This window comes from Oncorhynchus mykiss, chromosome 18 (assembly GCF_057628025.1).
Source record: "Oncorhynchus mykiss isolate SJ-2025 chromosome 18, ASM5762802v1, whole genome shotgun sequence".
NCBI classification, from domain to species: domain Eukaryota; kingdom Metazoa; phylum Chordata; class Actinopteri; order Salmoniformes; family Salmonidae; genus Oncorhynchus; species Oncorhynchus mykiss.
Window position 1 is genome coordinate 28,404,047 of NC_143039.1, and position 16,648 is coordinate 28,420,694.

At 44.3% G+C, this 16,648-nt stretch overlaps 1 protein-coding gene across 3 annotated transcripts in view; it reads left to right on the plus strand.

Annotated features, from left to right (window-relative positions):
• The window catches only part of LOC110495798 (voltage-gated inwardly rectifying potassium channel KCNH7), a 70,892-nt gene that overhangs the window by 44,717 nt on the left and 9,527 nt on the right, over nt 1–16,648 (plus strand). For all 3 annotated transcript variants that reach the window (XM_090208080.1, XM_036952248.2, XM_090208082.1), the window contains 8 exons: nt 1,993–2,418; nt 5,203–5,441; nt 5,762–5,922; nt 6,163–6,362; nt 8,795–9,047; nt 14,868–15,073; nt 15,210–15,309; nt 16,295–16,585. In XM_090208080.1, the coding sequence (XP_090064206.1) occupies nt 1,993–2,418; nt 5,203–5,441; nt 5,762–5,922; nt 6,163–6,362; nt 8,795–9,047; nt 14,868–15,073; nt 15,210–15,309; nt 16,295–16,585 (1,876 nt within the window). The remainder of the gene's footprint in view (nt 1–1,992; nt 2,419–5,202; nt 5,442–5,761; nt 5,923–6,162; nt 6,363–8,794; nt 9,048–14,867; nt 15,074–15,209; nt 15,310–16,294; nt 16,586–16,648) is intronic.

A 16,648-nucleotide genomic window follows, 5' to 3' on the forward strand; every position in this document is an offset into this window, starting at 1 on the left:
CATTTGCATACATTTATTCCTGTTGAGAGAGTTAATTTGCACAATAGCAAATGAATCCACACTAGGTGCATTAAATAATTATGTCTGAATAATTTATTTAGTAACAGATCAGGGAGCGCAACGTGCTCAACTGAGCTCTCATTCTGCAAATTGACTCCTCCCTGGGCTTGCCAGCAGGCTCAGAGACAGTTTACGTATGTAACCACATGGCTGAAATTAGATGTTGCCACTAACCACAGATCTAGGATCAGATTTACCGACCCAACATTGATTAACTGGATCATATAGGCCTAGAAACATCTGACCCTGGATCAGAGATTAGGTACTCCTTTTACCAACTCCTTACAAGTGCAGTAGCCCAGTAAGCCACATCGACTAATCTATCCACATGGTATGTGATTCTGCCTGATTTAGGTGGTATGTCATCAAGCGTCACAAAACACGTTCAATTCAAAAAGAGGTTTCTCATGACAATCACTGCCTTGTGCTTCTTTTCCACTTAGAGCAAAGGGCAGTTTGATGAAAGAAATAAAACTGCCCGTAGCCTAATTACCAAAACTTTCAATGAAGATAACTACTGTAGCTGGACGTGAATAATGAAAAAGCTTTTTCTCTCTCTGCCCTTTACTTGGTGATTTGCTTTAAAGGGTGTGATATAGTGGAGGGTTGTTCTATTGACCTGTAATCACACAGGGGAGGGGACAGAAGACATCTAATAACCAATTTCATTATAATCACTTAAGCCCGCCGCCCTTCATCCCACTCAATCACAGGTGTCGCCGAGGCGATCCCTGCCAGGGTGCGACTAGGAGTAGGCCTAGATGGTGGGGGAAATAATTGGAAATAGTGGAAATAATGTCTTGAATGGACCATCATGGAACATTGACTTGAATGGGGATTGCCATTCTAGTAATTCTAGTGCTATGGCGAAGGCGGCCGAAATGGAGCCCTAATTCCATTTCCAAGGCTCTATTTCAGCTTGCGCTTCTCTCTATCTACAATAATTACTTCTCTGCCCTTGGGTGAAGCACTTTACCTTTCTCTCTCCTCCTCTCCTCTCCCTCCCTCTCGCCACAGTGATAATCAGCCATGAGAAGCAGAGACAGAAATGTCTTCCCTGGCATTGAAGTGTCAAGCTGCAGAATGAATGACTATATCCCACCCCCTCCCTACTGCGATAATCACCTTAGTGTCATTGAGACTATTATCTGCTCTGTGATATTGATTTTAAAAGTTAACCAGGGACAGGCCATACTGCAACTGGAATAGTTGGGATATTGATGCAATTAAACATTCCTTAAATAGGGGTTTTCCTACGTAGAAGCCCCTACAAGGACATTCCCGTCATATTACTTGTTTGCAATTTGCTGGCTAATGCAGTAAGATACTAAACTAACATGTACTTCTTTAAGTATGTATACGTGGCTAATGGGTACTGTAGTTCTGGAAGGACGGTTAAGACACTGTTCTTCCATCAATATTTCCACGTGACTGATTTCCTCTTGGAGCTCAGCTGTGATTAGTGTCCAGTGATCAACTCATAAAGAATGTATAGTGTGCCTGAGGAGGATAAGCGACCTGCATATGAATGTACAAATGCATAGTTATCCTCCCAACAGCCAAGCACAAGGGGCAAGCTGATGATGTTAACCTTTGTGTATTTTCACCCATAGAATTAACTTAATGTTATATACAGTATACAGTATAGACCATATACATGTACAGTATGCATCCATAATAGCCTACATATAGGCTGTTATATACATTAGTTTTAAATGGTGTTATATAATATTTGAATGCAACATTAGCATCGTGGCTTTTGCAGTAGGCCCCTATACAATATTTACATCCCACTGACTTCAGCTTGAATTTCAAAGTATTTCCTTAGGATTCTATAGGATTCATTCACCCTTCTAATACATTGATCCAAGCCACCATTTTCTTCATGTCTTCGCTTTACGTCCTCTTAACTCCTCCCTCCTTCCTCCTCAGGTGCTATCCCTGGGCGCAGATGTGCTTCCCGAGTACAAGCTCCAGGTGCCGCGCATGGACAAGTTAACCATCCTCCACTACAGCCCCTTCAAAGCGGTGTGGGACTGGCTCATCCTGCTGCTGGTCATCTACACGGCCATCTTCACGCCCTACTCCGCCGCCTTCCTCCTCAACGACCTAGAGGAGCAGAAGAGGAGGGAGTGCGGCTACTCGTGCTCGCCGCTCAACGTGGTCGACCTCATGGTGGACATCATGTTCATCGTGGACATATTGATCAACTTCAGGACAACCTATGTGAATCTCAACGAGGAGGTGGTCAGCCACCCGGCGAAGATAGCCATCCACTATTTCAAGGGCTGGTTCCTCATCGACATGGTGGCTGCCATCCCCTTTGATCTGCTCATCTTCGGCTCGGGATCGGAGGAAGTAAGGGAAAACGCTTAGACCCTTTTCTTACACTGCTAAGCCGAGCTGAATCTGAGTCAAACCGAGCTGTACTGTGCTGTGTTGGCCCATCAGGTGGAACAGTAGCTTTCCAAGTTCTCAACTCTAGAAAAAGAGGGAGGGAAAGACGTAGCTAGAAAGATGCAGGTCAAAAGAACGATTGTTGGACTGCAGTGAGAGGGAGAGACGTGTTCCTGCGTGTGAGAGGGACAGAGGAAGAGAGAGGGAAGATTTATCTACTCTGATTACACCCACAGGATGTCAATATCTCAGCCGAGCAGTGACTGCTAAGTGTGTCCCTTGCTGGCACGTCACAGAGCGGGACAGGACAGGGTACATGATGTTCCAGGGAAAAAAAAGATGTCTCCTGCAAAATGATGACAAGTGAGCATGTGTAGGGAGCAGTGGTGTGTCAGAGCAGTGATTTGTCGAGTCATTATTTACCATCAGGTGTGTTGTACTGGAGAGTTGCCCTCAGTCTGGGGGTTGTCAGTGAATGGCAGGAAGAGGAAGTGGAACAGACAGACGAGTGGTGACCTGCCACAGCGTGTGTCCATGTAATATAGCGGCTCTCACTTTTCAGGAAATCAGCAGCAGAGGCTACATTTTATGATAACATGTAGAGTATTTTTAAATCTAGTTGGTGCTGAAACGGCGAACAAGATGCATAGATGGCTTTCTTTCATTGATCCCCCTATTCTGAACCCGTTCTCTTAATGTTTTCTGTTGAGTCTGTCGACATAATTGTCATTAAAACCTTATGTAAAGGGATATTTGTACTGAAAACCCCATAGAATGAAAACTCCATGAGATAATCTGTTGGCCAGCAAGTGTGAGGGGTTTCAGCGGTTGAATTACACTTATACAGAGGGTGCAAGGTAGCCACACCTGCAGGGCGTGTTACGCAACTAAATATGCTAAGTCTATATACCAAATACTGATGAGTGCATAGGAAAGGCGTGCGTAGGAAAGGCATCAATTCCTAAATCGGGATCGGGGCCCATGAGCGAAGCTAGAAAACCCTGTTGTAGCCAGTAGCCTATGGGATTATGTCTTCTATTTCAGACAGCGGTTGAACATAAACAGTCATGTGCTGTCTGCCTATCAGGGGTTGTGTAGAGTGGACAGGCCAACACAGATGACTAGCCGACCCCATCCCGGACACATTTCATATACCACCAGGGTTGTTAGGGAGAAGCTTTAGCTCTCCACTCTTCAACTCACAAGCACTGCAGACTTGAGCAAGTATTTTAATCAACATCAACTAATATACCCTACTAAATATACCCTACTACCCTATACCCTACTAAAGCCCCCCTACTAAAGCCCCCCGCACACAAACCCCTCAGTCACTCTGCACATCCGACATACCAGTCAAGATCAACAGTTACGATAAATTCTAAAAACATGGAAAGAATTTCTGATTGATTTAGGATGTCTGTCTGAGACTGATTTCTCTTCCCGGTTGAGAAGTACACTCTTAGAAAAAAGGGTTCCAAAAGGGGTCTTTGGCTGTCCCCATAAGAGAACCCTTTTTGGTTCCAGGGTTCTACATGGAACCCAAAAGGGTTCTACCTGGAACCAAAAGGGTTCTACCTGGAACCAGAAGGGTTCTTCAAAGAGTTATCCTTAAGGGACTACCAATGAACCCTTTTAGGTTCTAGATAACACCTTTTTTCTCAGAGTGTAGGAGACAAAAGCTGCTGTAAATGATTGCAGCGATTTAGGGGGAAGATTTGGGTGGATGGGCCGGGCGGTTTGTAATGGGGCTTTCAGAGCCTCAGCAGCAGCATCCGTGTCCCTCAGCAGAGCACATTCATCTGTGACAGATTCAAGTCAGTGTTGCGCCATAAATCAGACCCCCTTCTATGAGACAAGGAACCATAGTCACTGTCAAATTGAGTCTCATGTGTAAACGAGAGAAGCCCCCTGTAAATAAATGCATACAGGTGCAGAGACCTGGGTGACTGTGGAGGATGAGAAGCAGTAGTAGTAATGACTTCCCTCAGGATATTACTATAATTGTCAGTCCTGATGAGATGGGGAACAAACTATTAGCGTTTCCCTCAGACTGACTTATGCTGTTTGCAGACTGTGCGACGCTAATAAATCCGCTCTTATCTCATGGCAGGCCGTGGTCGTTTATTTTTTTGTCACCGTGTTAATTTAGCTGGGTAGGAACAGAGATGGAGAGATGCCAGGATTGAGACTGTTTAAAGGAAAGTGAACAGAAGGCAGGAGGGGTGGGAGGACAGGAGAGGCGTGGTGTTTGCTTTCATGCTGCCTGGCTGGAAAACTTGGACGTTCTCTGTCATTTTCTTTATTGTTCTTTAAAAAAATATTTTTTTTTCTGCAGTCATCTTAGTATCAGTATGTAGGCTTGATAAATGCTCCTCACTCCTCATAACAACATTTTAGAGTGATGGAAATGTTATATTCTAATTTATATTATTGCCACTGCTCTCTGCTGGTTTAGACAGCAGTCTATTTTTTTTGCAGAGGTCACTTCCATTGACACACTGTCATATTCAGTGATTTAGAAACTGGAATAAGAAACTGGATTGTGGTCATTCAGCCAAGCTTGATTGTAACAGTACTATCTTAATCCTAACTCCTAACCTTTGATCTGACCTTAAGGGTACATCTAATAACAACAAATTGCTTCCTGGTGTGGTGCATCCAATTAACAAATAACTTGCCTGGACTGTACTGCAACACTCAAACCCCCAGCCAATCACAGCTCTGTTTACTTCTATGTCCCCTCAGACCACCACTCTGATTGGCCTGCTGAAGACCGCCCGGCTGCTCCGACTAGTTCGCGTGGCCCGTAAGCTGGACCGATATTCAGAGTACGGCGCCGCTGTCCTTATGCTCCTCATGTGCATCTTTGCCCTCATTGCCCATTGGCTGGCCTGCATCTGGTACGCCATCGGCAATGTGGAGAAGCCCTATCTGGAGCACAAGATTGGCTGGCTGGATAACCTGGGCGTGTCCATTGGAAAGAGGTACTAGGCAAGATAAAATATACAGAATTACTGAATATCGTAACAATATGTACCATGGACTTGTGCCTCAATGTACCCCAATACTATTTACTGTATCACAAGACTCTTTAATAACGATGCAGTTGAATGATAGGAAAGAACGTCATGATTTGTTAATTCAACTAAGAAATATTGGTAAAACCAAGTGGCGCAGCGGTCTAAGGCACTGCATCTCAGTGCTTGAGGCGTCACTACAGACACCTTGGTTCAATTCCAGGCTGTAGGAAAAATACCTTGAAATGTATCGAACCATGAACTGAGTGTACCGTCTCACCCCCTAGGTACAACTACAGTGACCCCAGCTCTGGCCCGTCCATCAAGGACAAATATGTCACGGCCCTCTATTTTACCTTCAGTAGTCTGACCAGCGTGGGCTTTGGCAACGTCTCCCCCAACACCAACTCCGAGAAGATCTTCTCCATCTGTGTCATGCTGATTGGCTGTGAGTGTGTCGACTGTACTAGGTCTGAAAACACATGGAATGAATGAACGAACAAACAAATTAATACATTATACACATTTCTACAGTGAATCACTATTACTGTAAAGGCAAGTAGTACTACTCAATAAGTCATTGTACTACTATATTCCTAGCTACTGATTAATTAAGGGAAATTAGAATATTGCTAACAGTGATGACGACATGATGATCTCCTGTCTGGTGTGATTCTCCCTCTCGCAGCCCTGATGTACGCCAGTATCTTTGGTAATGTGTCGGCCATCATCCAGCGGTTGTACTCTGGTACGGCGCGGTACCACCTGCAGATGCTCCGGGTCAAAGAATTCATCCGCTTCCACCAGATCCCCAACCCACTGAGGCAACGCCTGGAGGAGTACTTCCAACACGCCTGGAACTACACCAACGGCATCGACATGAATATGGTGCGAATAGGGGGAGTGTGTGGGGGTTGTGTGGGTAGGAGGGTGGGGGTGGGTGTAATTGGTTGGGAAGCTGTGAGTGTGCGCGTTTGTGTCTGTGAGTGTGTGTGTGTGTGTGTTTGGGGCTAATAAGTCTTCCAAGTGAGACTTTAACAAAAAAATGCTCATATTGGGACATTGCGTTATTCTTATGGTGGGATAAGGGTATGCATAATGGTTAAGTCTCAGATTGATGATTCAGATCGCTGTTGTCCTTCAGTAGGTTTTTAATGTTTAGCCCCACAGTTTGACGATGCGGTTATGTTACTGCCTTGCTGTGTTTCTCCTACAGTACTTAGCTTCTCGGTGAAGCTGTTCAATGTTTTTCTGACCTTAAACAACCTTGTCTCCATGACGGTTCTTACCATTAGCATATAGCCCAGTGTGTTCCCTTAGCGACATGGTTATATGACATTTTTATGATCTTGATTAGGATTCTAAACTCTAGAATGAAAGCCATGGATACTGTATGTAAACCGGCTTTTCCCCTGGTGATGTTAACTGTACTTATAGAAATGTGTCTTTTCCATGTCTGCGTCATGTCAAATGGAATGACTTCATCACTCTGGTAAGAGCAGGAGGTACTATGTTCACAGATAATAGTGTTAACTTATTTCCCTCTGAAATGTGTTGTTTTCAAAAATGGTAGAGTGTAGTAAATCGTAGACCAAGATGTAAATCAAAGAATACATTTATTAAAATCCATAACTTCATCTTTATAGTCTAGGGAAAAAAATAATGTACACTGAGTATAGAAAACATTAAGAACACCTTCCTAATATTGAGTTGCAACCCCCCTTTGGCCCTCAGAACAGCCTCAATTCGGCGGGACGTGGACTACAAGGTGTCGAAAGCTTTCCACAGGGGTGCTGGCCCACGTTGACTCCACTGCTTCCCGTAGTGTTGCAGTTCTTGTCACACTCAAACCGGTGCACCTGACACCTACTGCCATACCCTGTTCAAAGGCACTTAAATATTTTTGACTTGCCCATTCACCCTCTGAATGGCACACATACACAATCCATGTCTCAATTGTCTTGAGGCTTAAAAATCATTCTTCAGCCTGTCTCCTCCACTTCATCTACACTGACTGAAGTGGATATCAATAAGGGATCATAGCTTTCACCTGGAAAGAGCAGGTGTTCTCAGAGCAGATGTTCTTAATGTTTTGTACACTCAGTGTACATACTGACTTCCCCATTGCATGCCAGCCAGTAGTATAATCCTCAGTGCTTCTAGCAGCCCATATTGTCCATCACAGACTGACTTGCATGTGGCTTGCCACAAGGTCGCCGTTTGCATGAAATCTGTGTATTCAAACACAATCACATCATTTTATATTGTAGTTACCAAGCTGTGAATACTGCCAATGGGAGAGGCACAGACAGCTTGGCACTGCCAGGTTTCCCTCAATGTGGGAGGCTTGGCACACATGACCAGTGATATTGCACCTGCACTTGCCAAATGTTGTTCAATCTCTCCTTTCCAAAATCTTCTGCTATGATTTTTTTCCCCCAACTAATGAAAAATAGCCTCTCTTTTTCAAAAAATGTAGATTTTGTATGTGATATAGAGTAAGAATGTTTCATTTTCCCCTTTTGTGTGTTTGAAGCTTTCCCTTGCCCTTTGGTCCCCTGTGATGTCACAGTTCAAGGTTTTCTCCTCTATTTACAGTCATCTCATGACCTTTAACCTGTAACCAAGTGTGGGTGTTCAGTCCCAGGCAAATTACTTGTTTTCCAATTGTGGGCATTAATGTCATGATACTGACTACTTTAGGTGATATTTTTTTCCATTGAAACTATTTGCATTTAAGCATGTAGTAATTTAAGTAGTTGAAATACTTGTCACTCTGATCCTTAAACTCTAAATGACATGACAGGTTAATTCAGTTGAGGTAAGTCTTTTATTTCTATTTATTTTTATGTTAAATCTGAATCACAGACACTAATGATACCCCACTAAGATAGAAAGCTCCCTCGTGAGCACACTTGTGCTAATTATTTTTTAATCAAAGGGAAGGTGTGTTTCCATGTTTGTTTCCATGTTTTCCTAGTTTGTTGTGTCTTGTATAGCAGTGTTGGATATCCATCTGTTTACCCCCACCTGCTAGTGCTCTGATTAAAGGCTATGGAAAGATGCCATAAAAAAATACCCCCCTCAAACAGTCACATATGACAATGCAGTATTTCGATTTTGAGAAGAAGACCAAAACACAATTGGCAATTGTATCAACCCACTCTGGATTCCAAACCATATCTGACTGGCAAACTCAAACCAGACCCACACCCAAAGACGTCTCGAGTTTGACAGCACATCTCTGATAACACCACAGACAAATCCAGTCCTATCTGACCATTCTCCTATTGCTGTGGCCTGTCTTTTCACGCCCCCAGGTCCTAAAGGGTTTCCCAGAGTGTCTCCAGGCTGATATCTGCCTCCACCTCAACGCGAGTCTGCTCCAGGGCTGCAAGGCATTCCAAGGGGCTACTAAGGGCTGCCTGAGGGCCCTGGCCATGAGGTTCAAGACCACACACTCCCCACCGGGTGATACACTGGTCCACTGTGGAGACGTGCTTACTGCCCTCTACTTCTTGTCACGAGGGTCCATCGAAATCCTCAAGGATGACATCGTGGTGGCCATTTTGGGTATGCGCTACTCAAATGTTGTGGTTTATTGTTTCACATTGTCTGTTAATATAATCTTTATTTAACCTGGTAGGTTATTTAATACACTATTTCACAATAACAACCTGAGGAAAGGTTGCAATTAAAACCAAGTTTCATTGTAAACTTCATTTGACACTTCAGATGTATTTTGTGCTTTGTGAAAAAGTCCCGAACCCAAATGTACGCTAGACACTAGTCATTGCAACAATGACTCGTCTTTTTATTAATGTCGTGCTGTGGAAGGTGTGCTGTTCTCCAGTAAATTGATATCCCGAAGAATTGGTTACCTATGGCTGTGTGAATACTTCATTACAGGATTTTTCACACTACTCAAACACCTCTAATGATTTCCCTCTGCCTGAAGGTCAGCGTAATCAGGCTGTTTGGAAGATAAACATAATCTTAGAACAGCAGCACTGCAGGCACAGTTTCAAAGACTGTTTTTGTCTCTAAACAGTTCAAGCGGTACTGGAAATGAATAGTAACACAGTACAGTTCAGGTGTCACTTCTCATCAAAGTGTGTGTGTGTGTGTGTCTCTTGCCTCTCTGTGTGTGTCTGTATATCCTCTGTGTACTGTTTATAAGAGGCTGGTCTCGCTATTCTGCAATGCCTGGGTGGGAAGCTGACATCTCTAATGAGCACAGATTTTCATGGCTCCCTCCAAGAACACACTGTGATAGACACTAGCGCTGTACAGGAAGGTTTTATTGCTTGGAGAAGAGAGAGAGAGAGGAAGAGGATGAAGGAGAGAGTGATAGAGAGGAAGATAAAGAGTGGGGGGAGAGATGAGGAGAGAGTGGGTGGAAGGAGAGATGGAGAGAGGGGAACGGAGGGTGGTTTATTGGATCATTTATTATGGTATCTAATTGCCAGCTGAGGGTGATGGAGTGTTTGTGGTGTTAGCAGTCGCTGCTCGCAAGAGATATTGACGTCCCTGGGATGTAATCAGAGTCTCTCTCTCTCTCTCTCTCTCTCTCTCTCTCTCTCTCTCTCTCTCTCTCTCTCTCTCTCTCTCTCTCTCTCTCTCTCTCTCTCTCTCTCTCTCTCTCTCTCTCTCTCTCTCTCTCTCTCTCTCTCTCTCTCTCTCTCTCTCTCTCTCTCTCTCTCTCTCTCTCTCTCTCTCTCTCTCTCTCTCTCTCTCTCTCTCTCTCTCTCTGTGTGTGTGTGTGTGTGTCAGCCATGCGCCAAGCAAGTGTTACAAGCTAAGCATTGTATAAACTGCTCATTTTTCACTAAGCCAATGAGCTTCAGCAAAACGCAGTGACACAATAGGGTCATGCTCAGTCATTGCTGATGCATGCCAGATCTTACAACGCCTGGATAAGTATTTTGCGCATCAGCTAACCACATCATACAGTATGTTATAGCAATCTGTGCCTGACGTTACAGTTGATGACATGGCAGGCAACCATTGGTTGACGCATCCAACGTCTGAGCAGGGGAAAACCACAGGTGTGTTGAAAGAGATGGGTTAATAAAGACTCAGCACGTTCACCAACGGTAAAGTTACACACACAATTATTGCTCTATTTATCGCAGTCACGTATTTCTGTACTAATTCTATTGTGGATTAGTAATTGCAATTAGTGTGCAATCAACAGAGAGAGAGAGAGAGCAATAAACAAGGAATTGTATCTGTAAAATAAAATGTTGCATCAAGGTAAGAGGAAAGACTAGGTGCTTGTCCTGCCCAGGTTTGGACAAAGCCGTATTGACATCATGTGACAATAGAGATCTAGGCCAAGAGCCAGGTACACGCACACACGTTGGTATCTCTGGAGGTGACAGGACAGGATATCACTGCCATACCAACACCGTAAACTGACAGGTCTGCGCATAGGGAAGTCAGGTGTAAAATAATGATATAACTGAGCCTCTTGGTCATTCCAGGTCAGCCATATAAACATTCACACTACCTCCATGTTGTCATATAGTCACAGCCCTATAGACATTCACACTACCTCCATGTTGTCATACAGTCAGCCCTATAGACATTCACACTACCTCCATGTTGTCATATAGTCACAGCCCTATATACATTAACACTACCTCCATGTTGTCATATAGTCACAGCCCTATAGACATTCACACTACCTCCATGTTGTCATATAGTCAGCCCTATAAACAGTCACACTACCTCCCTGTTGTCATATAGTCAGCCCTATAAACAGTCACACTACCTCCCTGTTGTCATATAGTCAGCCCTATAAACAGTCACACTACCTCCCTGTTGTCATATAGTCAGCCCTATAGACATTCACACTACCTCCATTTTGTCATATAGTCACAGCCCTATAGACATTCACACTACCTCCATGTTGTCATATAGTCACAGCCCTATAGACATTCACACTACCTCCATGTTGTCATATAGTCAGCCCTATAGACATTCACACTACCTCCATGTTGTCATATAGTCACAGCCCTATAAACAGTCACACTACCTCCATGTTGTCATTTAGTCAGCCCTATAAACAGTCACACTACCTCCATGTTGTCATTTAGTCAGCCCTATAGACATTCACACCCCCTCCATGTTGTCATATAGTCAGCCCTATAGACATTCACACTACCTCCATGTTGTCATATAGTCAGAGCCCTATAGACATTCACACTACCTCCATGTTGTCATATAGTCACTGCCCTATAAACAGTTACACTACCTCCATGTTGTCATATAGTCAGCCCTATAAACATTCACACTTCCTCCCTGTTGTCATATAGTCAGCCCTATAAACAGTCACACTACGTCCATGTTGTCATTTAGTCAGCCCTATAGACATTCACACTACCTCCATGTTGTCATTTAGTCAGCCCTATAGACATTCACACTACCTCCATGTTGTCATATAGTCACAGCCCTATAAACAGTCACACTACCTCCATGTTGTCATATAGTCAGCCCTATAAACAGTCACACTACCTCCATGTTGTCATTTAGTCAGCCCTATAGACATTCACACTACCTCCATGTTGTCATTTAGTCAGCCCTATAGACATTCACACTACCTCCATGTTGTCATATAGTCAGACCTATAGACATTCACACTACCTCCATGTTGTCATATAGTCACAGCCCTATAGACATTCACACTACCTCCATGTTGTCATATAGTCAGCCCTATAGACATTCACACTACCTCCATGTTGTCATATAGTCAGCCCTATAGACATTCACACTACCTCCATGTTGTCATATAGTCACAGCCCTATAGACATTCACACTACCTCCATGTTGTCATATAGTCAGCCCTATAGACAGTCACACTACCTCCATGTTGTCATATAGTCAGCCCTATAGACATTCACACTACCTCCATGTTGTCATATAGTCAGCCCTATAAACATTCACACTACCTCCATGTTATCATATAGTCAGCCCTATAAACATTCACACTACCTCCCTGTTATCATATAGTCAGCCCTATAAACATTCACACTACCTCCCTGTTGTCATATAGTCACAGCCCTATAAACATTCACACTACCTCCATGTTGTCATATAGTCAGCCCTATAAACATTTACACTACCTCCATTTTGTCATATAGTCAGCCCTATAGACATTTACACTACCTCCCTGTTGTCATTTAGTCAGCCCTATAGACATTCACTCTACCTCCATGTTGTCATATAAGGAAGTGGCAGAAGGACAGGTATATCCTTAACAGTGCATTTGGAAATTATTCAGACGCCTTCACTATTTCTGCATTTTGTTACATTACAACCTTGGTCTAAAATGGATTATATAGTTTTTTACATCATCAATCAACAAATACCCCATAATGACATGTTTGCTAATGTATTTAAAATAAAAAACTGAAACATGTCCCGTGTTCGGCCTCTAGGCCACCAGGTTCCTTACTATTGCGCACACCTGTCACGCGCATCAGCGCCTAATGACAATCACCTGAACTCCATCACCTCCTTGATTACCTGCCCTATTTATGTCACTCCCTTTGGTTCCTTCCCCAGGCGTTATATTTCCTTGTTTCTGTGCATTGTTTGTGCTTCTTGTTTTGTATTATGTTTCATTTATCGATTAAATGATTCACTCCCTGAACTTGCTCCCCACTCCCAGCGCACAAGTTACAAAACATCACATATACATAAGTATTCAGGCCCTTTACTCAGTACTTTGTTGAAGCACCTTTGGCAGCGATTACAGCCTCGAGTCATCTTGTGTATGTCGCTACAAGCTTGCACACCTGTATTTGGGGAGTTTCTCCCATTCTTCTCTGCAGATCCTCTCAAGCTCTGTCAGGTTGGATGGGGAGCATTACTGCACAGCTATTTTTGTGTCTTTCCAGAAATGTTTGATCGGGTGCAAGTCCGGGTAACTCAAGGACATTCAAAGCCTTGTCCCGAAGCCACTCCTGCATTGTCTTGGCTGTGTGCTTAGGTTTGTTGTCCTGTTGGAAGGTGAACCTACGCCCCAGTCTGAGGTGCTGAGCGCTCTGGACCAGGTATTCCTCAAGGATCTCTGTACTTTGCTCCATTAATATTTCCCTCGATCCTGACTAGTCTCCCAGTCCCTGCCACTGAAAAATATCCCCAAAATATGATATTGCCACCACCATGCTTCCACGTAGGGATGGTATTGGCCAGGTGATGAGCGGTGCCTGGTTTCCTCCAGACGTGACACTTGGCATTCAGGCCAAACAGTTCAATCTTGGTTTCATCAGGCCCAAGAATCTTGTTTCACATTGTCAGAGTCCTTTAGGTGCCTTTTGGCAAAGTGGGCTGTCATGTGCTTTTTACTGACGAGTGGCTTCCATCTGGCCACTCTACCATAAAGCCCATATTGGTGGAGTTCTGCAGAGATGGTTGTCCTTGTGGAAGGCTCTTCCATCTCCACAGGGGAACTCTGGAGCTCTGTCAGAGTGACCATCGGGTTCTTGATCACCGCCTTGACCAAGGCCCTTCACCCCCGATTACTCAGTTCGGCCGGGCAGCGAGCTCTAGGAAGAGTCTTGGTGGTTCCAAACTTCTTCCATTTAAGAATGATGGAGGCCACTGTGTTCTTGGGCAACTTCAATGCTGCAGAAATGTTTTGGTACCCTTCCCCAGATCTGTGCCTGGACACAATCCTGTCATGGAGCTCTACGGACAATTCCTTCAACCTCATTGTTTTGTTTTTGCTCTGACATGCACTGTCAACTGTGGGACCTAATATAGACAGGTGTGTGCCTTTCCAAATCATGTCCAATCAATTGAATTTACCACAGGTGGACTCCAATCAAGATGTAGAAATATCTCAAGGATGATCAATGGAAACAGGGTGCAACTGAGCTCAATTTCAAGTCTAATAGCCTCTGAATATTTATGTGAATAAGGTATCTGTTTTTTATTTTTAATACATTTGCTAAAAATTTCTTAAAACCTGTTTTTGCTTTGCCATTATGGAGTATTGTGTGTAGATTCATGTGATTTAAAATATATATATTTTAGAATAACATTACAAAATGTGAAAAAAGTTAAGTGGTCTCAATGCTTTCTAAATGCGCTGTTAGATGACCTCTAAAGACAGCTGAGCTGCATTATGGGAAATACAGGAGGTGATTTAGCTGTTTGTGGGTCAAGGCATATGTGTGTCATTGCATAGTGTCATTCTGTGCATGTTATATTTCACCATGTTTATCAAACCTTTATCTTTCCTTCTCTCTCTACCTTCCATCTCCCTCTCCCACTTTATCTCTCTACCCACTCCCCCTATCTCTCTACCTCCCTCCTTTCTTCCTCCCACATTCTCCCCTCTCTCTCCCCCCCCCCTCGCTCCTCATTCTCTCTCTCTTCCAGGAAAGAATGACATCTTTGGGGAGATGATCCACCTGTACGCCAAGCCGGGGAAGGCCAACGCAGATGTGCGGGCGCTCAGCTACTGTGACCTGCACACCATCCACAGGGAGGAGATCCTGGAGGTGCTTGACATGTACCCCGAGTTCGCCGACTACTTCCTCAGCAATCTGGAGCTGACCTTTAACCTCCGAGACGAGAGCGGCAAGGTAAATACAGACGGCCGGACAGACAGACACATCTGGAAAGATGGATGAATGAGTGGGTGGATGGACGGCTGGATGGACCATGCGATCGGTAGGCAGTACAGATACAATTGTAAGGGGTGTATTTTCTTGTTTGCAGCCTCAGAATGCAGAGTCAGTCTACCTCTACCCCAGTGATTCTGATGGGGATGACATCAAATGCAGAAGAAGGCTCACTAACAAGAGGAAATCTTCCGCAGGTGAGTTGAGGTGGTTTTTACGGCTACTCTTTTTCAAAACAGTTCATGTCAACTGAGCCAGCCTGTTTTATACAATATCATGCATGTTAGTTGTTTAGGAGACACTCTTATCCAGAGTGACTTACAGGAGCAATTAGGGTTAAATAGGGTTAAGGGTAAGTGCATTGCTCAAGGGCACATTGAGAAGAAAAGGAAAAAACACCTTGTTGGCTCTGGGATTCGAACCAGCGACCTTTCAGTTACTGGCCAAACATTTACCGCTAGGATACCTGCCTTCATGGAAGTGTCTCCAAGTTTGAGAAGACTGTATTCCTACACAGGGAATAGTTTTAATTTGGCTTCTAAGACCTCTGTAAGATGTGAGGCATTGTTGCAACACACCACTCAACAGTTTGGTATCCATTCAAACTAATTAAATTGGTTACTATGGTTACAGTTTTTCAGAATACAGTTCCATCTCCTAAAATAAACCCCGCTCCCACCATGTCATGCTGACCTGTACTGTAAATTGTTCAAATGTCTAATTCAGACAGATTATACCACATTAAAAGTATGGCAATTGATGTTATACATTTTAAGCCATATCATATCCTTCAAAGCATGCCTTTGGATGTTATCTCTCCTGTACTTACTATTTTCCTTCACATTTACTGACAGTTTCCCTCTCCGCTCACCTTCCCTCTGCTTCTGTAAAGGCAAAGTTGCAAGCACACAATGAAATGTATAAAGTATCTTAACGGCAGCAAGGCTCTGAGGCAGCAGCAGATCTGGTGGGGACCGTTTAGAGCAAGACACCTTCCTATTGTTTGATCTGCCGAGCTGCTGCCTCCCAGAGGAGCTGTCTGTAACAAAGAACCCAGTGTTCTTCCAACACACGCTCATGCATGCACACACACAGACACGCATGGATGCCCCCACACACGCATGCATACCCACACGCACGCACAGACACATCCACCCTGATTGCCCTCCTCCTTCCCCACAGGGACCCAGATCAAAGAGACGTCGGTGTTCTGCGATGGTGGTGAGCGGGAGAGGCAGCTCTACCCCTCCTCCCAGGCTGTAGCCACCGTGGTGGAGGACAGGAGAGACTCAGATGAGAGGGAAGAGGAAAAAGAGGAGGAGGGAGGGGAGGGGGAGGAGCAGAGGCCTCTGTGCTCGGGAGGGCAGGGTTACCCCTTGGTGAGGGACCACACCTTGGGATTTGGGCTGGGGGACGTTGTTCCGGACGCGTCGGGGGGAGGAGACAATGTGGAGAGGAGCCAGTCTTATAAAGGTACAGTTAGAAGCCTCTAAAGATCCCTACAACAATGCTTTTAATGGCTAGGTCATTTTGGCT